We start from the raw sequence: 25,124 nt of genomic DNA on the forward strand, positions 1-25,124 counted from the left end.
AGACTATTCATATAGTTATGAATATTCATTAATGTGCATTAAAAAGATGAAAAATAGCTTCTTCTTATTTCAGTTATAACAGGAGAAATTCTTGACATTTATTAAATTTCATAGAATATTGAAAATTACTCTCTTGTCTAGGATTCATTATTATTTTCTGATATGTTAGTAATGTCAGTAAAATTTAAACTATAATTTTCAAGATGAAATATGTTCTTCAAAATTTTCCTATTCTTACAAAATTTTACAACTTAGGACAGTTTAGGTTTAAACATTGGTTTATATTGGGTTATTATTATTGCCACAGTACAACAGAATTTTTGGTTTAATGAGAGATATTATCATTGAAAAATAATGCAATTGTACTTAAATCACACTAATTATTCAACTGCTAAGATTTTTAATTATATATTATAGGATTTATCTAGAATAAGTTCTGTTTTAGTTGATGCATAGGATAAAACCTTATCTATCTTTAGAAGATATTTCGAATGATCAGTATGTCATCTCATGTGAGTAAGAAATATTTCAGGAATAAATTTAATGAATCAACATAAGAAGCAATATAGTCACTACTTTGTTAAATTTTTTTCAAATTTTGTATAAAGGTATGCTTTTGCAGTTTTCTATATATTTTCTATAATATAAAAAAAAAATGTTATATCTTTTTAAGAACAAAAAAACTGGGAAAACATTTTGCCAAATATTTTTTTTCTATGTAGCAAATTTGAAACAGTCATTTCTCTACCAGTATAACTGCAAATTATTGTTATTCTTACAACCCCTTACTTTCTAAATCATATTTAATCATTATTATATTTATTCATCTAATTAAACAAACAAATTATTTTTACCTTAATTACTATAATTAATTTTCTTTTAATTTTATTCTAATTTGATTTATTTACTCAGTAAAATGTAACAAAAATTCACTCAAATCAATATATGCGACAGCCCATGTAATAAGCTAACTAAAAGTTTAGCCAGTAAACAGTTACCTTTTTTCTTTTTCCTGTTTGGCCTCCGGTAACTACCGTTTAGATAATACTTCAGAGGATGAATGAGGATGATATGTATGAGTGTAAATGAAGTGTAGTCTTGTACATTCTCATTTCTGAGATGTGTGGTTAATTGAAACCCAACCACCAATGAACACCGGTATCCTCGATCTAGTAATCAAATCTGTGTAAAAATAACTGGTTTTACTAGGACTTGAACGCTGGATATAGTTGTATTTAAATTAATTTTTCGATTATCTAGTCTTAGGTTCGATTTTTGAGTTAGTTCTTTGATATTTTTTACTTGTCATTTAACTCACCTCTTTAAAATAGTTAATTTTGTTTTCAATTATTTGAAATTCGTGATATCCTGTTAATGGCCAGCAATTGATTGCTGCTGATAAAATAAATTTTATGACAAGAGTTTATCAAATGATTGAGCGTAGAAACGTTTTTGATATCGGTGATCGAGTGCAAGAAAAAGTGTTTTAGTGTTAAAATGATCGAAGATCAATAAGGTGAAGCATAAGGGCCAATTGTGGAAAAACTGAATTTTCAATAGCAGATAACTTGAAATCTGGCGCGATTTTTCCGTTAAACCTCTGCAATTCAGTCTTGACCAAGTTTTAATATCTTTATTCATATTGTTCAAATATATCTTTATTCTGATCAACTACAGACAAATGTTATGTTACCCAGATGGTTTCCAGTATTCCATTAGAAATATGGTACATAAAAAAGAAGTATTAAAAAATTCATTTATTTTATTTTTTTAAGTTACATAGAATGTTCTAGTTTATTTATGAAGTTTTTTTATGGTATAATGTGTGCATTACCACCCTGTAACTTATATTACGTTACTGTAAACGCTTTTATGATTTTGCAGTTTGATTATCCAAGCCATATACTTTTTAAGATTTTTACAAATTTAAAAATCTTTATCGCTTTATGTGATCTCAGAAAAATGTGATTTTTATTTTAATTTTGAATAATGTTTTTGGTAAGTTACCAAAATTGGCACAATAATTATAAAATAAATTAACTGGAAACTACCAAATTGTGGGCACTTCCAACAATAATGGACACAACCTGATATGATCTTTGCCAAATCAAGCACCTAGAATGAAAAAAGAAATCGCCGATGGATTTTAATTAAAGAATCTGTTAGCATATAAAAAATAAAAAAAACAATTTTTTCTATATGAAAATTTTGAAAATGGAATTTTCTTAAAATTATTTTGTCATTACTTATACATATTTTTTTTTTCTCGAAGTCGTTTGACTGGTTTGATGCAGCTCTCCAAGATTCCCTATCTAGTGCTAGTCGTTTCATTTCAGTATACATACTACATCCCAAACAATTTGTTTTACATATTCCAAACGTGGCCTGCCAACACAATTTTTTCCTTCTACCTGTCCTTCCAATATTAAAGCGACTATTCCAGGATGCCTTAGTATGTGGCCTATAAGTCTGTCTCTTCTTTTAACTATATTTATCCAAATGCTTCTTTCTTCATCTATTTTCCGCAATACCTCTTCATTTGTCACTTTATCCACCCATCTGATTTTTAACATTCTTCTATAGCACCACATTTCAAAAGCTTCTAATCTTTTCTTCTCAGATACTCAGATCGTCCAAGTTTCACTTCTATATAAAGCGACACTCCAAACATACACTTTCAAAAATTTTTTCCTGACATTTAAATTAATTTTTGATGTAAACAAAGTATATTTCTGACTGAAGGCTCGTTTCGCTTGTGCTATTCGGCATTTTATATCACTCCTGCTTCGTCCATCTTTAGTAATTCTACTTCCCAAATAACAAAATTCTTCTACCTCCATAATCTTTTCTACTCCTATTTTCACATTCAGTGGTCCATCTTTGTTATTTCTAATACATTTCATTACTTTTGTTTTGTTCTTGTTTATTTTCATGCCATAGTTCTTGCGTAGGACTTCATCTATGCCGATCATTGTTTCTTCTAAATCCATTTTACTCTCGGCTAGAATTACTATATCATCAGCAAATCGTAGCATCTTTATCTTTTCACCTTGTACTGCTACTCCGAATCTAAATTGTTCTTTAACATCATTAACTGCTAGTTCCATGTAAAGATTAAAAAGTAACGGAGATAGGGAACATCCTTGTCGGACTCCCTTTCTTTTACGCTTCTTTCTTATGTTCTTCAATTATTACCGTTGCTGTTTGGTTCCTGTACATGTAGCAATTGTTCTTCTATCTCTGTATTTGACCCTAATTTTTTTTTAAATGCTGAACATTTTATTCCAGTCTACGTTATTGAATGCCTTTTCTAGGTCTATAAACGCTAAGTATGTCGGTTTGTTTTTCTTTAGTCTTCCTTCTCCTATTAATCTGAGGCCTAAAATTGCTTCCCTTGTCCCTATACCTTTCCTGAAACCAAATTGGTCTTCTATAAATATATATGTGTTTGTTTGCACGCATAAAGTTATTGTTTAAAATAAGCTATCTCGTTGAAAGTTCTTGGAGATTATATTAATATTAAAGCCTATACTGAAATTCTGTTACATAAACCTGGCACGGGATGCAAACGTTTCTCTGGGATAATCTTTTTCCTCAGTCCTACACAATAAATCTTACCCTGTAGTTGGAAACTATTAAACAGGATATATTTTTATCGCACAGCTTTCAGGATTATTAGATTTTGACAGTCCAACACTGCATTTTGTATTATCTTTACAAGTTATTTTTAATAAATATATTTTAGAAATAGTCTTACGTAGTGGAGAAAGTTATTAAGCAAAATTATGTAGTAATTTGATAGAGAAGTATAAAACTGATTAAAAGTTTTGTTCTTTAGTAAATTTAACTGAGGATCCTTGGCATAAATGAGACTGAAAATTGCATTTTTCAGAGTGACTTAATTTTCTGTGGCTCGTGTAATACCACAGATAACATTTGGTGGGTTATGGCATCTAACATACGAGTATATATATATATATTTTTTTTTAAATATATATTTGAAAGAAATTATCATTTTTAATATTTTTACAGTAAAAGAAAGAAACTTTCCAAAAATTCAAATGATAATGAATTGGTATCATGAAAATTACTTGTTATTTATTGATACTGTTACACCTTTTTATCAACGCAAAGCATCTTGTGTAAGATGTTTGGAAGAATATATAAAACAAGAATTAGAAAATATTATGAACTTCACTGATCCAAACAACACGACTGAAAGTACAAACTCTGTTTTTGAAATTATTTTATCAAAATTCGAAATATTTAAAAAGAAGTATCAGAAGTTGTTTCAAATGTGTAATACTGCTAAAAGAGAGGAATCAGATGATCAAATACCAAATTTTGATGATATAATTAAGAATATTGGAGTTGAAAATTTAATTTCTGGTGATAGTAGTGAAGGACTAGAAAAATGCATCGATAACTTTATGGTACCAAGTAAGTAATTTCAATGCTCGTTTTACAATACTAGTACGAATGTCCTTGATCATATTTTAGGTGGTATTCAGAATACTCATATTAAAATATTTTATAACGGAGAGAAATAATTGAATAACATTATATGTTTATTAATATTGTATTTTTGCCCACATAGTAATATGATTTATACATATTTTATACATGTTTACAGCAAGAAAAATAAAACAGGAAACAAATGATCGATAGTAGAGTATTGAGTCATTAATTTGGATAAGCATTTGCGTAGAATAAATTAATGAAATCCATTAATTTCAGTTAAAAGCAAATCTTTAAAAGTTGTATCTTTTCTTGAATTTTATTCTTTGTGAGGCGTTACTGGTGAAAATATTATTAATTTTCGAATAAAGGAAAATTATATATAATTTGTCTTTATTTATTTTATGAATTTTGAAATGTAAAATTACAGTCAAATTTGCGTATCAGTTGTGTATTTTTTTTTTCATGAAATCTATATTTTTTTCATCTTTCCATTAGAAAGCTGATGTAACAAGAAGTAATAAGGAATCACAAATTTATGATATTTTGTAAAATATGACATGAATATAACATGTAAAATCTAATTGAATAACTTAGTAAAATCTCCATTAACAGTTTATATATTTCTAACTTTTGTATATTGTGCGAAAATATTAATCCTGAATTTTATTTTGTATACAGCATTATGATTATCAACTGGTATAGTTGAGTATAAATTATCGCTAACTGCGGCCACTTTTTTTTACAGCATTGGATCTTTGTGAATAAAGAAAGTTTAGAAATCCGTGCCTGATTCAGCTCATTTTGCTTTCTAATATCCTATCCTTATCTTTAAATATTTTTTTTAATAAAAAAGAACTTGCTATGTGTATGTAATTTATCCAGTTCAATTCAGTTATAAAATTTTTTCAGTTAATCTATAAACTTTATTTATGAAAAAATAAAATTTTAATTACGAAAAGTTACCATATTTATATCAACAGGAACATGGAAGAGGCAAAGATTCAAATTGATTTCTTAATGTCATATTTAACTTGAGGATCTAATAAAGTGATCATAAGAAATCGTTTAGATAAGTTTCTCTGTTTGGAGGGAAAAAAGGATTTATTATATTTTCTGTTTATTTCCTTAAGATCTATTTAATTATAATTGAAAACAGAATATTTAAATGCAAATCATTCCATTAAATCTGGAGAAAAATGATTCTAACAGAAAGGTACTATGAAAGGTTTTGATCTGAACTTGAGGAACAGCATAAACATCAGAAATATCAATCCAATGAGTTAATTGAGTTTCTTATTTAATTCTGAAATATTAGTTATCTCATGTACTGAAAACTTTATTTCTTATTAAATAATATTAATATAAAAATAAAAAATGCACACAGTGCTTATTTATATATATTTATTTATATAATAAATGAATATTCATTAATCGTGATAGAATTTCAATAATCTTTTATTATTATTTAACAGTTAATAATGAAGAATTGAAGACGATAGAACATTTTTATAAAAATAATATTTCGGAAAATGGAAGTGTTGCTACAGATTCAAGAAGTGGTCAGTCTAAAAACTATTGCTATGGCTGTATTGCAAGTTTCATAATTTATGAACAAAAAAAGATAGAAATTTATTTTAAAATTTTACCAGGAAAAGTAAAGATCGAAAATGTTCATCCTAAAGATATTAAAAAATATCTCTTTGCTAAAGAGATTGTAAATAATTACGAAATATTTAAGAAAAACTATGATAACTGGAAGGTAATGTGTGATAAGTATGATCCTAAGAATTCAAACAAGAAACAGGATGCTGAATGTATTCTTAATGGGATTGAAATGAGAAATTTGATTGATAATGGAAAAATTAAAGGAATAGATAAATGCATCAGTGCTTTCGTTAACCCAGTAAGTAATTTTACACGTATAGTTTTTATTAAAGTATGCCAGTCTTTGCTGATGTACTTCTGATTTTTCCATCTGGCGCGTTTGTTGTGAAAATATTCACAATAACCTGATTTAAATAACTCATTAATCTTGTAGTTTTATTAATATTGTTTGTTTTATCACTATTTTCTTATGAATTTACTATTCCATTCCACTTCAGCAGTTATCCTCACTCAGGATATGCACAAACAAAATATACATCAAAACCAATGGATTGCTGCATATATGTTTCCTTAATCTAATATGTACATGTTAAAACCAAATAGATGACTGAGCAACTATTGCAAAATAATTAAAGGAAGAGCGATATATTTCAATGAACACAAAAAAGCTAGCAAATCTACTACCGACTTTCTTTTCTTTTTGAAAAAATCACTTTTCCTGGATTAAATTGTAACTTACCGGTGGACTATTTTTGCCGTTATAATTACTTGCATTATATTTCTCATTCATTATTTTCTTTTTTTTTCTACAATGAAAATGAATAAAATTATTCTAAATTCATTCTGATATGTAGAAAATTTGTAAAGTTCAATGCCAATCCAGTGTCCAATTCAAGTTTTACGTAATATTCATATTACATTTGATTTTTAACAAAATATATCCTAGTTTAAATACACGTAGCGACAAAAATATGGAGTTATAATCTATTCTGATGAAGAAGGGGATTCCTTTTATAGGCACTACATTGTCTCTTCTCCCATAGTAGTTTGGGACCCCTGCTGGCCTACCCGCTAAAAACATCCCCTTCTACAACATGGGATGCCGAGCTGAACTTACTGTATTATCACAGTCCCCCATGTTTCTTGTCTCCACCCGCACTTTCATTACTGGACAAACGTCTTGCTTCATCTGGAATTTCAATTTTTTTTAACCTCTTTCTTTTAGACGGTAAGGTGCCCCAGGTGAAAATCCGAGGTGGTTATTTAACCCTACGACATCTTCCGGTAACTTGGTTCAATTAATCTTAACATCTTGGGTACAAACTTTTAGTGTGTAGCATAGTCGTAATTATATTCTATGAGGTAAGCATGCCTAATTCTCTACTACGTGCTTCCCTATGCTGCAGAAACCGATAGCACACGAATGACCTGTGCTCCGCAGCAACATTCTCCCTGCAATAATCGTATTCCGTGGAGGATTTAAGCGTCCATCCGTCCAATTATGTCTTAAAACATACGTGACTAGTAAGGAACTATCTACTTACCTCCACTGTTAACCGTCCAGGAAATGCTCAAATCATCAAATGAACATTTGCTTGAGATACACTAACTATAAATAAGATCGCTGTCGAAGTCTCTACCCAGGCTTAGCCTGGGCCGCTGTCGGAACGAATTATCGGCAAGTAGTTTACTGGAGACCATAATAGAGTTAGCGCTGTCAGCATCATAGAAATATTGCATCTCAGTGCAAATGGTATATTTGGCTGGCTGCACAGTGTAAATCAGCTTTAGCCGTTTTGCAACTTCTAAACCAAGTCGTAAACTCTCTGTCTCTTATTTCAATTAATTTGGAGGAACTTCCATTTCCAATCTTTATAGCACTCCTTACTAACAGACCTATATCAGATAGATTTGCAAGCTAGCCATCATTTTATTTCTTTGTACTCAAACTTTTGTGGCCGGCCTTGCCACAGTTGAGATAAAGACCCGATCAGGGTCTCTGCACTTAAAGACGAGGTAGCCGTATCTTAACCTCTAAGGTACTTTGATTCTTCTTCTTCTTGTCCGACGACGCAGCAGCTGACTCACAAGATTTGGATCCTGCCCGTAGCGTGAAAGTTATGTGGAGCATCCACGAGCAGCATCACGATCACCTTCTGGGTACTGTCAAAAGCCGGCGTGAAAAACGTAAATGTCTCCGAGTTTTATTCCTCAACAGTACAAGACCTCTTGCTTATTTTACCTCAGGAGGTCGGCGAAGGACTTCCCACAAAACTTGATAATCACAGTTTTAGCGGCATCTTGCAGGCGGGCTCTCGACATTTGTTGAACCTACCTATGCCCAGCTTCTGTACAATTCTACGAGCTTCCTATCCGATTTTCTTGCCAGGTGTTCAACGAGGTGACGAACACAAAGCTGAATCTTGTCGGATGGGAATCCGACACCAAACCTGGTCGTATCCAACATCTCTATGACATTAAGAGCTGCTTCTGTTTCCGATTCTCATGAAGGCATTCTGCGCGTATAAATCCTTCCCGCTGATCAGCAAGTCAATGAAATTCTGGTTCCGCCTCATGGTTGCAAAAAGATTGCTTCATGAGCTCCGATTTCTCAAAGCAGTATGTTGGCCAGTTATTACAGACAAGGCCCACAACCTCCTTGGTAGAATTTAGAGCTAGTATGAATTGTTTATTTGATGAGATGGTAGATGATGAAATGAAGCAACGCTATGTACTTCTTGAATCATTATATTTAATTTCTTGTCACTTTTGATGGAATTTTGATTGAATTACAATAGTTACATTAAACTTACGAATGTATGACACTTTAGTCATAATTGAACTTGAACATTATCAAGAAACTATGAGTCCCTTTGGACTGAAATGAAAACACGACCGCACTGATCGTACGAGTTTAACTCGCCGGTGAGTGCTAGTACCCATTAGTTCGCCGCACCGGACGGCTCGACGTGAAACTGAACACTCATCATCTGCCAACCTTCAGGAAATAACGGTACGTAGCATATCGATCTCCAGCTTCTTTGTTGTCTGGGTTGGAACTTCTGCCGTTTCTTTTTTGTTTGATGACATATTCTTACCCCTCCAGTGGAAGGAAGTCATCGTCACTGAAAGCAGGCAGGCGATGTTTTCCTTTATCTCCTACATGAATTTGGTGTTGGACCGGACAAAGTGCTGAAGGACCTTATCTCCGATACAAATCTAGAATAAAGGTATCAAGACATACAACCGGGCTGTACCCAGATCTGGACGAGTCCAGTTTATTTATTGGAGACCAGTTTATTTTATGATTAATATAATGTTTTATTATTATTTGTTTGTTATATTATTTTTTTTTTCTAACATGTTTAGCAGACCACACCTGAAAGCGTCCTCTGGTATAGTTCACCAAGAAGCGCGCTAAATTACCGTTGCAACCAACGGTCTTAATAACGTGCTTAATCTCTAACAGAGAATAAAAATGAAAACAAAAGAGGATTAATTAAGAAAAAAGCAGAAATAATATGATATGTAAATAGAGGACTAAAAACATAGATTTAATATAGTTAACGTGTATATAGTTTACAGAATCCGATCCTTATATTTTGCAATTATGACATAATACTGGTCATCTCAAAAAATAAGCATCTAAAATACGAAGTATCTAAATCACTGCATTTTCAAAATTAATTTTCTAAAAGTTTGTTAGTTTTTATAAAAAGGAAAAATTGCTTTTAAAAAGGCAGAAGGAAAGTCTTTTAGAAGGAACAAAAGTTGCTATTGGAAGAATTTCATGTTTTTGGCATTTCAAATTTATTACACAAGTTTTACCTTAATCATTCTGATAATGTAGATCTTAGCAGAAAGAGGGATTCATTTGTCTAGTTTGCCTATACCTTTATTGTTAACATGTATTTATTTTTTAATAAAGATTGATTTTGTTTTTTTTTTCAGGAAAATATAAAGGATGAAGATAAATCAAGTCATATTACGGTTTAGCAGAATTAGTTTTATAAATGAAAAGCTGATAAATACCCTGTATAATTTACATTTTGAATTTGATGTTTCTTGCGTTTAATTTAGTTGTGGGAATATTTTTCATGTTTCAGTATGTACTACAATAGGAATTTTCTAAATCGAATTCTTGTTAACACAAATTCAACGTCTCACGAAATCTTTCCAGTATGGCATAGGATAATAAAAAAAAATTAAATTTCAATTTAGTAATAAAGTGTAGTTATTATTGCATAATAACATAAGTGACAATAATTTTCATTTTTAGTTCAATTATATGAGGATATGTAAACCTATATATTAGCCAGTGGATTATCAAAACTTAATGGAAAATTATTTTGCTGTTGTGTTAATTATTTTAGGATTCTAGGAATTTTTATAGTTCATTTTGCAAGACCATGTACCCCGTTATCCGAATTTTCTGGAATCCGAATCTTCCTCTCCGATTTTTATTTAATTCGATTTAGAAAATTTCAATATATTATACCAGGTTAATATCAAGAATAATAATGTAGTGTGTAGTTATTTAAAAAAATTATTATATTGTGAAAAGAATAAAACTCTTAATATGTAATTAGTTTAATCGCTAAACCCAATCAAAAACAACTCTAAGCAGCATCTGCTTAAGACCCATGAAATATATCTAGCTATTTAATCTGGTTTTTATTCTAAAAAAAAAAAAAATTATTAATATTTTTTTTTTTAATACTCATGTAACACAGCCGTACATATTCATATTACGATTATTATTCTAATTTTAGAAAAATCTTTTCTTTAAAAGGATTAATTGACGCACATTACCTTTTGGAAGAGCTTGAGCGAGCTTGTGCGTGAATATCTAATACGGGGTTATATTATTGTATAGAAATGGCTTCATATTTCTCAACTGAGGGATAATAGGAGGTAAAGGCAACAGCCGATTTGCAACAAGATAACAGACAACAATATTAAGAAACATTTGGTTTAACGTTGCTGTTGTATAACAGAGGATCCAACAGTATATCTTGACTCACATTTACATAGTTACCAGTTTTCAGTCTGAAATTTCTGTTCGCCATCTTAGATCTGCAATAATGTATCAAACTCTTCTTTTAAATAAGAAAGTGGAGAACTGATAAATGATTTTAATATAAAATTTTACTTGAAAATTGTCAGCGAAAGTCTGATAAACAGCCAAGTTTCCAATAATAGAAAAATCACGCCAGTAATTAATTTGAGCTAAATGCTCTACAACATAAGAAAATTTAACGAACATCATCGCAAAATAACAAAACGAAAACACCTAACAATAAACAAAACTTCAAAAATCACAAAAACGCCACTAAATGGCCACTAAAACGCCCATGCTACTCTAGCCACCCGTATACGTATTACACGAACATCCATTTCTATAAGCACTCCCCAGTTTGCTAAATATTAAGGTTGATAGACTTTTTATACTTATTTCACAAGTTTTACTATTTTTTCTTGTATTATATTGTAATTTAACACTGCTAATTTAACATATAAAGTAAAAACCTCTCTAATGTACTTATATCTGTTATAGTAACAACATAGCAGAACAATCCAATCACTAATTACGAAGAGCAGTTTTATTACACTTTGAATAACTATACTATGCTGTATAAGTTAAAGATGCCAAAAAGCAAAAATACGGGTTTTTTTACACTGAAAAGCATTTCAAAAGCATAGTACTCTACAACAACAGCATTCATAGTATTCTACAACAACATTCAACACCATTCTGGTTTTTATTTAAATATAAAGTTTTTGAAAAAATAAAATTTTGTGGGGGATTCTACAAATTGTTTGAGAGAATTTTATTTGGTAAGTGAGAGATAAAGGGTGCGTGAATAGCAGAAAGAGTTTATATTAACCATTAGCCTAATCCTATGGGATTGCGAACAAGGGAAACCTTTTATCCTTACTTTTCCAATCGAAATTAATTCGTTAACAAGAAGAAAGAATTTTTTAAAATTAGAATCAATATTCTGTTTTGTTTATTATTTTTTCACTTTTTTATCAGTAAAAATTCCTTAAATTGGTGAAAAGTTGTCCTTTTCATAGATACTCTCATTATTTTAACTCTTAGAAAGTACTTTCAGATCGGTCTTGAGATCAACAGTTAAAATGTAATCAGAGATTTAGATTCCGCGTTTAACGTAATAATGTATTGTTGTAACATCTATTAAACAATGTAATGTCACTTCTTTACAATCTTTTGAATACACTTTATTGTACAAAGTTATTAAGAAAGATGAAATCGGATTTGTTAGCCGAAAATATAAGTGAAATTATAAGTGAAACAGTCATTTAATTTCTCAAATAATTTTGGTCTTGATGTAAACAGCTTAGAAGTAGTTCGTACTTTTATTATGAGTAAATAATTTAATAATTAAAAATTGTACAAACATTTAACAAGCTTGAAGTTTGAAAACAATGTTAGAATATTTCACAGCGTTTTCTTATACAACCAAAATAATCTAAAAACAAAACCGAGTACGGGAGAGTATTGAACCGTTTAAAATTGACGTCAGCTAATACTATTCAAATTCTAAATTACCCCAAACATAATCAGTTGTCTTCTTCAAAAAATACTGTTAAAACTCGAAGAAAAACACTCTACACCAAACTTTTTTACTAATTACCGTGAAATAATTGGATTCGTAATACAGTAATTTATTTTAACATTAAAATCCCTCAAACTCTTTCATTATTTTGAAAGAGATATAGTGAAACTATTTGCGTTTGTACTCTATAAAATTAGTGGAAAATTAGACCTCTCTGTAAACAATAAACCTGAAAACTTAGATCAAACAAGGTATAACGATAAGGTGATGTATGTAAAAATCTTGCAAAAATTGTAAAAAAAACTATATTTAAGATAATGAGTATCAACCCATTTACTATCATCCCTATTTTAACTAATGTTAAGATTGATTTTAATTATATTGAATTTATCTTATACACCAGTCTAATAACACAATATTAGCCAATAACGATTATAAATAAGACAATTAATATCAGAAGAGAAAATTACTAAAACAACAATTAATAAATTACTAATTTAAGTAAAACGAAACGAAAGATTTGTTTTTTCATCGCATTAAAACAAAAGGGTAAATGATAAATTTTTTTTTAACGGAACCAAATAGATAAATTCCGTTGTTGGTAAATATAGTAATGCGGAAAAGTTTAGTTATTTCTTCCTGAAAATCTAATTCATTTTTTTTAATATATTCTCAACAAAAAAGGCACATCAATTATTCAATTTTTTTTCGTTAAATATTCCAAGAAAACTTCTTTTCCACTTCGGCGACCTTGGAAGAGTAGTGAATTATCTGACTTTATTGCGCCCGGTTTTGGGTTCAAATATAAATTGGCATGCTTCTTTCCTAGAATTAAAGTTAAATTAGAATGACTTCTCATTGAAAATTGAAAGTAATTTTTTCATCAGATATTTTATTTAGATAATCATGAAATATGGGGGAAGTTCTCAATCATATCTCACATTTTTTTAACGCCATGCTACACCCTACAATTTACTACAATTTTTGCTGTATTTGAAGAAATTTAATTCCATTTAAACTGTTTATTGTGTATTAAGCATTTTTTTTTTTGAATGGGAGTGGAGATTAATATCTTGTCTCCTTGAGTGCCTCGCCAGAGTGCTGTGGCTATCTGTCTATTATCAGTGATATTGATTTTTTTGGCTGCTGGTCGAGTGTGTACCTTCCACACAATTATGCCTCTCATTCGAGAACAAAACATCGATTTGGACAAGGCTTCGTTCAAGGATCAGTGTAGGTTTGTCTTCAAGATAGGCAAGTGTGATGCCCCATAGTATCACGGAGTGTTTGTGCTAGGGGCTGGTCTCCATCAGACGTTCGTGTCGGAGGCACAAATCTTCGTTGATTTCTCATCCTGTCGCGTCAAGGAATAACATGACGTGCAGCAAAGCAACAAGTATTGTAGATTTGGCCACAGGACCAATTTCTGTAAGTATGCGTCGGTCTGCGCGCATTGTGGCGAGGAGGGCCATAAGCGTGACGACTGTCCACAGAGCAAGGAGGCTCCTTCTTTCGTTAACTGTAAAATGTTGCGCAAAGTCATAGGCTCTCTGTCAATAGTAAAGAGTGTGGTTAATACTTGAGAGCGGTTGTGATGTAATTAACTCTCTGGATGGTTAGGTTCGGTCAACTTAATGCCCAGGGAGCCTATGCTGTTCACGTTGAGCTATGTGAGGATGTTGAGAAACGGAATCACGGTCCCATCGCGCAGCAGAGCTTTTATCGCGCAGCATCAGTCTGATGTTTTAAATGTAGCCTGCGAATTGACTAACTTCGCCGGCGCAGTTGTTTTGTGGAGAGCCTTTTATAGTACCAACATCGATGTTACCATTGGTATTCCTGGTAGGATATTCTCGGTAGGATTATGAATTGGTCGGTATTCAATATTTGCAAAAACGATCACCGGCTAATAGTTTTTGATTGGGCAGGCCGGCTGCGCGATGTTTATAGGTTTGATATTCCTGTTTAGCATGATATTCCAAATCAGCTGATTTTGAAGTCGAGAGTTACAGCGTTCAAGTCCTAGTAAAGCCAGATATTTTTACACGGATTTGAATACTAGATCGTGGATACCGGTGTTCTTTGGTGGTTGGGTTTCAATTAACCACACATCTCAGGAATGGTCGAACTGAGAATGTACAAGACTACACTTCATTTACACTCATACATATCATCCTCATTCATCCTCTGAAGAATTATCTAAACGGTAGTTACCAGAGGCTAAAGAGGAAAAGAAAGAAAGTAATGTTTAGCAGGGTCGCTTTCTGCACAGGCGGGCGGATTGGCCCAAATTTCCTAAAATTATTGCGGCCAGGCTACGAGTTTTGGCTCGAAGTCCGCCGGAAGTCCCATTACACGACCTGGCAGAGAATTTCTCTTCTGCAGTATTTGAAGCCGCTAATCACCCTTTACCCAGGTGTATGGGTCGAGAGAGTGTAGTTGGATGGTGGACTCAGGAATTGATTGCGATAAAGCGGACTATGGGTCGCCTCAGGAGACAGAGCTCCAGCCTCGAGCGGCTGGAGCCCTGGCTGAGTCAGACTTTTGTTAACGTGAACTATTGGCAAGTACAATTTCTGTCAGAACACGGAAACAATTCCTTTCGGTCATACTTGTTTGGCAGACAGAGGGAATCTGACCAAAAATTGTTTTTATTTTGAGTGTTACGACACTTCGGAACACGTCGTGTTTCATTGTCCGTTTTGGGTGGTAAAAAGGGCTGACTGTGAGCTGCTAACTGGCCGGTTTCACTAGATTTTGTTGTTGATGTTATGTTTACTTGTGTCGATAAGTTTGAAGTTGCAGCAAAATCTGTTTCTCCATTGTAAGAACAGAGATGATGGTGTGGTGAGGGATAGCTCACCATGGAGTTGTAGTTCGTCCGGGTATGTCTGGTTCGGTGGAAATGAGGAAGTGGGTGGGGGAACTCGGGAGCCCTTGATTTAGCCTTATTTTCTGGGGGAAAATGGGGTTTAGGAAAGAACAATTCGGCGAAAACATCAGCAATGCTGTACCCCATTCGAGTTGCACCGAAATTACCGAACCGCCATGGTGTGTTAGCTTGGTACATGACATTAGAGTAGCAAAATAAAAACTAGAAGAACCAACCGGCAATCGCCCAGTAATTTCGTACGCACTGCCGGTAGGCGGGAATGGTTGTGTGAGTTAAGAGCCACCGCCTACTCTGTTCTATGCGTAATTGTGGGTCCAGCCTAGGCGAGTAAGTTGAAAAAAAATTGTTAGATTGTCAGCCTCCGTGGCGCAATTGGTAGGATCTCAATCTTTTATCTGAAGGGTTGAAATCACGGTCAGGCATGGAATTTTTACACAATACAAAGATTTTCACTCATCTCATCCTCTGAAGTAATACCTAAGCTTGGTCCCAGAAGTAAAAAAAAATAGGTTTGGTTAGGTTAGGTTTCTTGTGATGTCAGATGGGAAAGGGGTGACGCCATCATCCAACGTCCCCCGCCTAACCCATCCTTTAGACCTCACAGGTCAAAAGTCAAGTTTGAACCAGAATCGCCATTTTTACCCTACTGGAATTTTAGTGTGTTATCGGGTTATTTCTCTTAACTGGATATTGTTAATAACAATAATTCCTGCTATTCTGAGTTATTTCTAGCTGAAAAAAATAGCAAACTTTTGGGAGGAGAGAAACGACAAAGTACCAGATTTTCTATCATTTTATGTCTTAACAACTTCCTTAGCTATGACTTCCGTAGATCTCTTTTGGAACATTTTAACGGTTTGCGCTTTCTATTTACCTGCGTGTTGTTTATTTTTACCGCTTTGTAGCTGCTCTTTGCTGATTGGTTTCTATTTGCAACAGCCTGAAACTGGTACATAGCAATGTTCGATTGCAAGGTTATGTAGTCTAGCCTAAGCCTTACACTGTCTAATAACTAAAGAATAAAGTAAAATTCAAATAAAACAAATCTTACAAATTAAGTCCTACTTTCTCTAACTTAAAATCACAGACTGTATAATAAATTACGAAATTTCAGAAATAATCACAAAACGAATTATCTGAAATTAAAAATGTCTTGAAAAATTATTTCGTATCCTAAACAAATAGTAATAAAAATTTTTATTATTAATAATTACTAATAATAGTATAGTAGTCTAAACTGATGCTGAAATATAGTAGTATAATGGTATTTTCAAATTTGTTAGATTATTTTTCTTGAGATTTCATTTTATTTGTTTCAACTTCTGATTTCGTTGAGGAATTCTTTGGTAATCGTGTTATCGGTCGAGGCTTGTGGCCACCAAGATCTCCAGATTTGACTGCGGCGGATTTTTTTCTACCGGGTTACCTCATAGAAAAAGCCTACAGCAACAAACACGAACACTTGAACAATTGAAAGTCAATATTGAACAAGCTGTATTAAATATCCGGCCACAAACTTTGAAAAAAGTTTGCAAGAAACGCCGTAAAAAGAATCGAAGCTTGTATTCAAGAAGATGGCGGCCACTTCCAACAATTACTCTAAATGTAAGGTAATGGATGGTAATAATAAAAATTATATTTACATTTACACATGCCTTTTTATTATTTCAATACCTACCAATATACACTCTGTATATTTATTAGGTGCGAAAATAAAGTAATGAGACTGATGTGAAAAAAATGTTGCTTACCGTTTTAGTCATGTTTAGTGTTGTCTCCTTCAAAGTAGTTCCCCTCTGAATGCACAAACTTATTCCAGCGCTTCTGCCATTGATGGTAACATTTCTGGAACTCATCTTCTGTAATATCCTACAAGACCCTCGTCACAACTTTTGGACATCTTGTGTTGTTTGAAAAAGGTGTCCCCTGACCGCCATTTTGACTCTTGGAAATAGAAAAAAGTCGCACAATGCGATATCTGGTGAATAAGGTGGCTGTGGTAGTACTGAAATTTGTTTTGAGGTTAAAAATTGCTGTAATGACAGAGCAGTATGGGATGGCTCATTACGAGTATCGTGATTCAGAATCCAATTATCAGCAATGTTGGCACGGACACGAAGAACTCGTTTACGAAGTCTTTCTAAAATTTCTTTGTAGAAATCATTGGTTAACTGTTTGTCCAGGATGCATCCACTCTTTATGTACAATTCCCTTGGAATCGAAGAAGCACACAAGCATTCATTTCACTTTTGACTTTGACATGCGAGCTTTTTTTGGTCTGGATGACCCCTTTGAGCACCATTGCGAACTTTTGCGTTTTGTCTCTGGATCGTATTGAAAAACCAACCTTCATCACCAGTGATAACACGGCTCAAAAAATCTGAATTGATTTCCATTTGCTCTAACTGTTCGGCTGCCACATTTTCCCGTGTTTCTCGCTGTTGTTGTGTGAGATTTTTGGGGACCATTTTTGCACAAATCATTCTCATACCAAGATCTTCAGTTAATATTAGACGAAACGTTTCTCGATCGATGTTGAGTTCTTCTGCGATCATTTTCACGGATAATCTTCGATCAGATCGTACGATTTCACGCATCCGAGTCAAGGTGACATCTTTCCGTGAGGTTGATGGTCATCCACTGCGGTCTTCATCTTGAACATTCGTTCTGCCTTCACTAAAAATTTTACGCCACCGAAAAACTTGAGCTCTTGATATAACCTCCTCTCCAAAAGCCTTCTGAAGCTTACCATAAGTTGTCGTCGCGTTTTCACCCGATTTAACGCAAAAAGAAATGGCATATCGTTGCGCAATATTTTGCGGTTTCATTTCTGTGACGAGAGACACAAACACATGTTCACTTATTACAGCATAACTCACGACTGAGAAGTTGCATCAATGTGCCTCTTGGACTAGAAGTAGCTTATAGACCAAGGTCAAAGATGGTGTGCCTACGCAAGCTGCATGGTTGCCATATGTTGCAAAGAAAAATCAGTCTCATTACTTTATTGTCGCACCTCGTATGTATATAATTCCAGATTTCAACGGAAATATACATTTTGGCCATCCCCTGAATTCATTTTGACTAGTTTCGGCGTGACGTCTGTACGTACGTATGTATCTCGCATAAGTAAAAACGATTAGCCGTAGGATGTTGAAATTTTTAATTTAAGACTGTTGTACCATCTAGTTGTGCACATTCCAGTTTGATTGCAATCGACTGAAACAAAAATATCCAAAAAAGCTAATATCCCAAAAAATTTGTATTATAGACTTTTACTTAACTGCAGTAATAATCTCTTTATTGTGAGCTTTTCAACGATGTATCATAAGTGGGACTTGTTTTCACGGGTCCCAGAGCAATAGACAAATAAGATTTTAATTAATGAAATATTTGGATTTTAGGGGATGGCACATAGGTTCGAATCCGACTACAACCTCCTTTTTTTTAATTTAAATATATTGATTTATTATTAACTATTAGCCTCTCATTGTATAAACAGTTTTACGATTAATAATAATTCAATAATAACAAAAAGACATATCAAAAGTTGTTAATGAAAGAAAATTTTATGTAATTTTCATTTTAAAAAATAACGTGTAAATGTAATTTAATAAAAGGAAATCATGTGTTGTCCACATCAGATTTTTTCACTATGTATAGACAGTGGGTATACACATAAGATTTTATTTTCAATACACATTGTTAATGTGTATTATGAAGGTACTCGTTGGAAGATATTAAACACACATAGAAGATATATATTTTTTATTAAAAAAAAAATTAGTTGCTTGCATTATCTATAAGCATGAAAAGATTTTCTTTTTTAAATAAACATTACATTGTTAATATTGCCAATGAATATGTAATTTTTTTATTTAAAAAATTGACGAGTATATCATTATTATTATTATACTAGTAAAATAAAACGAAATTTTAAAACATCACTACTTTATGATATAGAATAAATATGTTTCATTTTTATGATGGATATTGCCAAGAAAAATTTTGCAGCTTTGCAGCAGTGCATAAAAATACTTAATTAACTTTATTTCCGTAATACAGCTACCTTTCCACAAACATAAAGCCATATCAGAAGTTGTTAAACGAAGAACCTTATCGGCCCTTACACCTACGTCACCTGAAATTTTCGCAAGTTTTTTTTTTTTCATTTTAAGCAATATTTTTTAAGATATTTATTAATAAATTTAGATTATATATAAGAATTTATTTTATTCATATGTAAGAATATTGTTGTGAATCCGATTAATATTTAGACTACACTGTTATAATCGCCAGCGTACAAAAAGATTAGCAATAATGAATTTTCTTTATTGATGATAAATATAAACGTAAATGTTTTTGATGTAGAACCTTCTCTTGTGTTATTTTGAGTACATATCTGTGTCTTTTTATATATGTATATATAAATATACGAATGTGTGTGTACCCTTGCGCGTGTGCCTGTGTAATTGTACTTGGTGAGAAAAAGTATATATAATTATCCACTCTTGAAGTATTTCTTTAAAAACAGATTTTATTAATGTTTCTTTTTTAATGGATTACTGAGACAAAAATAAACACAAGTTAAAAAAAATTTCTTCATCATTTCTTTTTAAACGGTAATAGAAAACATAAGATGCATTGTAGTTTAAAAAAGTTTTAAATTCATCTTTCTACTAGAGTGCATAAGATGCACTCTAGTATTTCATACTAATACATTTGTATTTCGTGTGAAAATACAAACGATTACCTTTTAATAAGATTTTTGCAATATGCTTTTAAGTATGACGCATTATGCAAAATACATGCAAGCAGATAAATCATTAGTACTTTTTTAAGATGTAAACTTTTGAAAACTTCATAAATTTTTAACTGCATTTTTACATTTTTGTACGAAGTAACCGAAGTATTGTGATCGTGAAAAATTTCGGTTTTGAGATTTCAGTGGAAATATCCATTTCGACCATCGCTGAATCCATTTTGACTGATTAGGCGTGACTTCTGTACGTACGTTCGGGCGAGATACATACGTACGTACATGTGTATGTACGTATCTCGTATAACTCAAAAACGATTAGCCTTAGAACGTTGAAATTTCGGATTTAGGACTGTTGTAATATCAAGTTGTGAACCTCCTCTTTTGTTTCCAATCGACTGAAAGAAAAGTGTCCAAAAAACCCAATAATCAAAAAAAAACAAATTGGACTTTGGGCTTTTTTTTAACTGCAGTAATCAGCCCTCATTGAGAACTTTTGAACGATGTATCAAAAGTGGTAATTATTTTCATTGGTTCAAGAGTTATAACCAAATAAAATTCTAGTTATTGAAATATTTGGATCGTACAAGGGGAAGGTACATCGGTTCAAATCCGACTTCATTTCCTTTTTTTAACTTTTATTTTAATTTAAATATATTAACGTATTAATAATTTATTAACCTCTGATTTCAAAAAAAAAAAATATTATATGTAATTTAATAGGCGTATATGGAAGTGATGTGTTGTCTACAACAAATTTTTATAACATGATAGTACTAAATAATGCCAATGTTTCATTGATTATTTCTCAAATATGATCAGTGATGAGAAGTAATTATAAAACACAATCTTCTAACGTCACTGTTCATTCAAAGATTTTTCCGTAGATTAATAGACTTAGGCAATTATAATTAAATTTCAGTACGCATTATTACTGTCAAAAAAATTAAAAAATTAATAATGAATACATATAAACATATATGTAGCCTAATTGAAGATATGTACGCGTATGTATACGAATGTGGAAGAAAACTATGTTATATGAAATGTTTAATTAGTAATATAATAATTTAAACAATTATTATTCGTAATGTGAAAATGTATTTTTCCCCATTAGATGCATTAGATGATTTTCAAAGACATATTACATCTCATAGCTCTGTATGAAGTAAGAAATTGATTAACAATATCGTGGTAATTGTCGGGTTTTTATTTGACGTGAAAAGTTTTTCAAACTTCTTTAAATGAAGCCCAAACTGCACTTTCTACATTATTTAACATTGAATTAAATACATAATCTTTGACAAACTCTCTTATTTGAGGACCGACAAATAATACTTCTTAAATTTTTCCTTTACTTATATTCGGAAATTTCTGCCTGATGTACAAAAATCCGGTACAATCCTTCATTGCTTTTACAAAATTTTTCATTAATCCTAGCTTGATATGGAGAGGGGGTAAAAATGTTTTTTTGAACTCAACTAAGGGCTCATGAGTAATATTTTTCCCATTTGGAGTTAAGTTTTCTCATTTCTTCCATTCTTTGGCCACATAATGTTAATTTCTAGCTCCGCTGTCCCATTTGCAAAGAAAACACATGTACTTAGTATAGCCTAAATTCATGCCTAACAAAATAGCTATAACTTTTTCAAAACACCAAATACGTTCCAACTATGTTTTTTATAATTTATTTTTTCAAGAACGGCTTTCATCACATCGTGCATCTCTTTCAAATTAATACCATAAGCGATTGGTATCGAAGGATATTTGTTACCGTTGTCTAGTAGAACAACGTTTAACTATACTTGGACGAATCTTTGAAAAGGCGCAAGTTAGGTTTATGAAATTGTCCTAAATGCAACATAAGGTCATCAATATTTGTGCAATAAACCAAATTATTTTCATCAATAAAGTATTAAGAATGTTCTTTTTATCGGCTTCGACGACCCGAATTTTTTGTATTTTTTAAGTTAATTCCAACCTTACAGTTTTGATCCTAACAATTCAGCTTGATTATTGATAAATTTAAATCCCTAACCAAATCTCATAATTCACCTTCTGATATAAGATGTGGCTTATTGGAAGGTAATTCGAAATCAAAATCATTGTTGTCTTCATCAGTACTGCCTGATTCTTCATCGCTTCTTTCGAAACATACATTCGCAGGTGGCTCAGGAACTGGAATAATTTTACTGTGAGGTACAGGCATGATTGCAAATTGCAATATTTTACATTATGTTTAGATGTTTTAGAAATTCCATACACGCTTGTTAAACAAAAGTAACAATCGATTACATGATCCTTTGTTCACGCCAAACCATTGGTACATCAAATGACAAAACCTTGCGTGTACCTTTCAGCCATCCTATTAAATATACAAAACAAATTAGTGCATACTATATGAGGAGCCCACATCTTAACCTGATCAAGAAATTTTACAGTGAAAGAACAAATGATATACCTTTTTTTAATTAAAGTGTTTTTTTTTTTTTTTTGTGATTTTACGGTAAACTCACCACATATAACAAAAGGTAACCACACCTTTGACACAATTTTGATGCATTATGATACTACACTGTTAACAAACGTAAGACAGCAATAATGCTGAAAAAAATTAATTCATTACTAAATTCTGTGCTTAATACAAACAACACAGCTCTGTTTTCAGCTACATATTTTGATTTGCACAGACATGATTAATTTTGTCGATGAAGGCTCACTTTTCAGTATCAGATACGATATCATAATATGTGACTATGATATGATTTAATTCTTTGTCCAGTGTTGTTTATTTATGGCTTAGAAATTGTATTAGCCAAGGTAAACAATATCTATGCTTTGAAAAATGAAAAAATCCTTTAGCTCAAATTTAACACTTTTTCAAAAAAAGTGGGTGATAGAAAGATTCTGAATTCATATTCGTCATCAGCATCAAAAGCAGATTAAATTCTTGTATACATGATCGAAAAAAAAAATTATGTTTATCAGTGTAATCAGCGTACTTTTTAAGTGACGATTGGATAAAGTAAGATCTCAAAGCATTTGAATTAAGTTTAGAATTATTTTATATTACATTTTGGAGCAAATATTACAGTAATTACGTAAAAAATCAATTAAAGAATATAATTATATATATAAATTCATTCCTAAAATCTACTACTTTTTGCTCGGGGTCTAACATGTTGTAGGATTACTCGGTGTAGAGTACTAGGCGGGAAATATTAGTCTAGGATTCTGTAAACAAGAAAGTCAGCAGTTTCTTGTTTTTTGTGAAGTTTTAAATCCCAGTTGCGATAAACAAGAAAATTATAACACCCGGTGGAGGTTAACGTTCGGGTGAAGTATGCACACCCTTACTTTCTTGGTAGGTATAAAATATTTACTTTCAAAGCCAGGTGAATTATGCTACTTCGAACCAACCTAATTACTACATTTTTTCTAGAAATAAAGACACTACGCCAAGGTTATTTTTTAAGATCAAACGCCACACCGATAGAAAACTTTCTGCTTATACTCCTCAGTGATGAGTAAGATCAGGCATCCGTTATAAGCAAGGGTTTTGGTGTAGGTAATGAGCCAGTAAATTTAGTTTTCACAAAAATAACGAATGTAATAAAACTAAGTACATATAAAAAATACATCAATAAATTTAAACATATTGTAGTAATCTCGTAATTATTTTTTTACTTATTAGGGGATAAATGCGTAAAGGAAAACTGTGAAAGTTTAAGTGTGAAAAGTTACATAAATTTTGTAAAGTTAAAAGATGAGTTGTAACCAGATAAGTTTTAACCAGAATAATAAAAATAGCAAAAATCTCCAATATTATGAAGAAAAAATGTAATATATTTTAAAATGTAAATTGCACTTTTCTCTTCGTAAAATTAGAGTGCATCATAGAATTACAGGCAAACATCGGTACTACTGAATTTGTAATGTTAATACAAATTATTGTTCAGAACTAAATTCCTAACTCGGTAATCGCATGCAAATAAACAAGAACAAAACAAAAGTAATGAAATGTAGTAGAAATAATAAAGATGGACCACTGAATGTGAAAATAGGAGGAGAAAAGATTATGGAGGTAGAAGAATTTTGTTATTTGGGAAGTAGAATTACTAAAGATGGTCGAAGCAGGAGCGATATAAAATGCCGAATAGCACAAGCGAAACGAGCCTTCAGTAAGAAATATAATTTGTTTACATCAGAAATTAATTTAAATGTCAGGAAAATATTTTTGAAAGTATATGTTTGGAGTGTCGCTTTATATGGAAGTGAAACTTGGACGATCGGAGTATCTGAGAAGAAAAGATTAGAAGCTTTTGAAATGCGGTGCTATAGGAGAATGTTAAAAATCAGACGGATGGATAAAGTGACAAATGAAGAGGTATTGCGACAAATAGATGAAGAAAGAAGCGTTTGGAAAAATATAGTTAAAAGAAGAGAGAGACTTATAGGCCACATACTAGGGCATCCTGGAATAGTCGCTTTAATATTGGAAGGACAGGTAGAAGGGAAAAATTGTGTAGGCAGGCCAAGTTTGGAATATGTAAAACAAACTGTTAGGGATGTAGGATGTAGAGGGTATACTGAAATGAAACGACTAGCACTAGATAGGGATTCTTGGAGAGCTGCATCAAACCAGTCAAATGACTGAAGACCAAAAAAAAAAAAAAACTAGGTAATAAGTAGAGTCCAGTGCAGTCTTATAATTGTTATTATTATTATTTGTGGTGGGAGTATGTATAATTTTTTTGCTTTATTTGTATTAAGTAATATTTTACAAATAATTTTTTTTTATAAACATTTAAATGTCTCATACCCA

General features: G+C 31.9%; 2 protein-coding genes across 2 annotated transcripts in view; both read left to right on the forward strand.

The window, feature by feature from the left end:
- LOC142327138 (uncharacterized) overlaps positions 1–10,651 on the forward strand; it is a 39,569-nt gene extending 28,918 nt beyond the window's left edge. Inside the window, exons 5-7 of the mRNA XM_075370064.1 lie at positions 4,033–4,440; positions 5,934–6,364; positions 10,018–10,651. Coding sequence (XP_075226179.1) covers positions 4,033–4,440; positions 5,934–6,364; positions 10,018–10,062 — 884 coding nt within the window. The 3' untranslated portion in view covers positions 10,063–10,651. The remainder of the gene's footprint in view (positions 1–4,032; positions 4,441–5,933; positions 6,365–10,017) is intronic.
- Positions 10,652–19,535: 8,884 nt separating this feature from the next.
- LOC142327256 (uncharacterized) overlaps positions 19,536–25,124 on the forward strand; it is a 40,148-nt gene continuing 34,559 nt past the window's right edge. The window contains exon 1 of the mRNA XM_075370146.1: positions 19,536–19,692. The gene's annotated coding sequence lies outside the window, so the exon portion shown is untranslated. The remainder of the gene's footprint in view (positions 19,693–25,124) is intronic.

This window comes from Lycorma delicatula, chromosome 1 (genome assembly GCF_047948215.1).
Source record: "Lycorma delicatula isolate Av1 chromosome 1, ASM4794821v1, whole genome shotgun sequence".
NCBI lineage: Eukaryota > Metazoa > Arthropoda > Insecta > Hemiptera > Fulgoridae > Lycorma > Lycorma delicatula.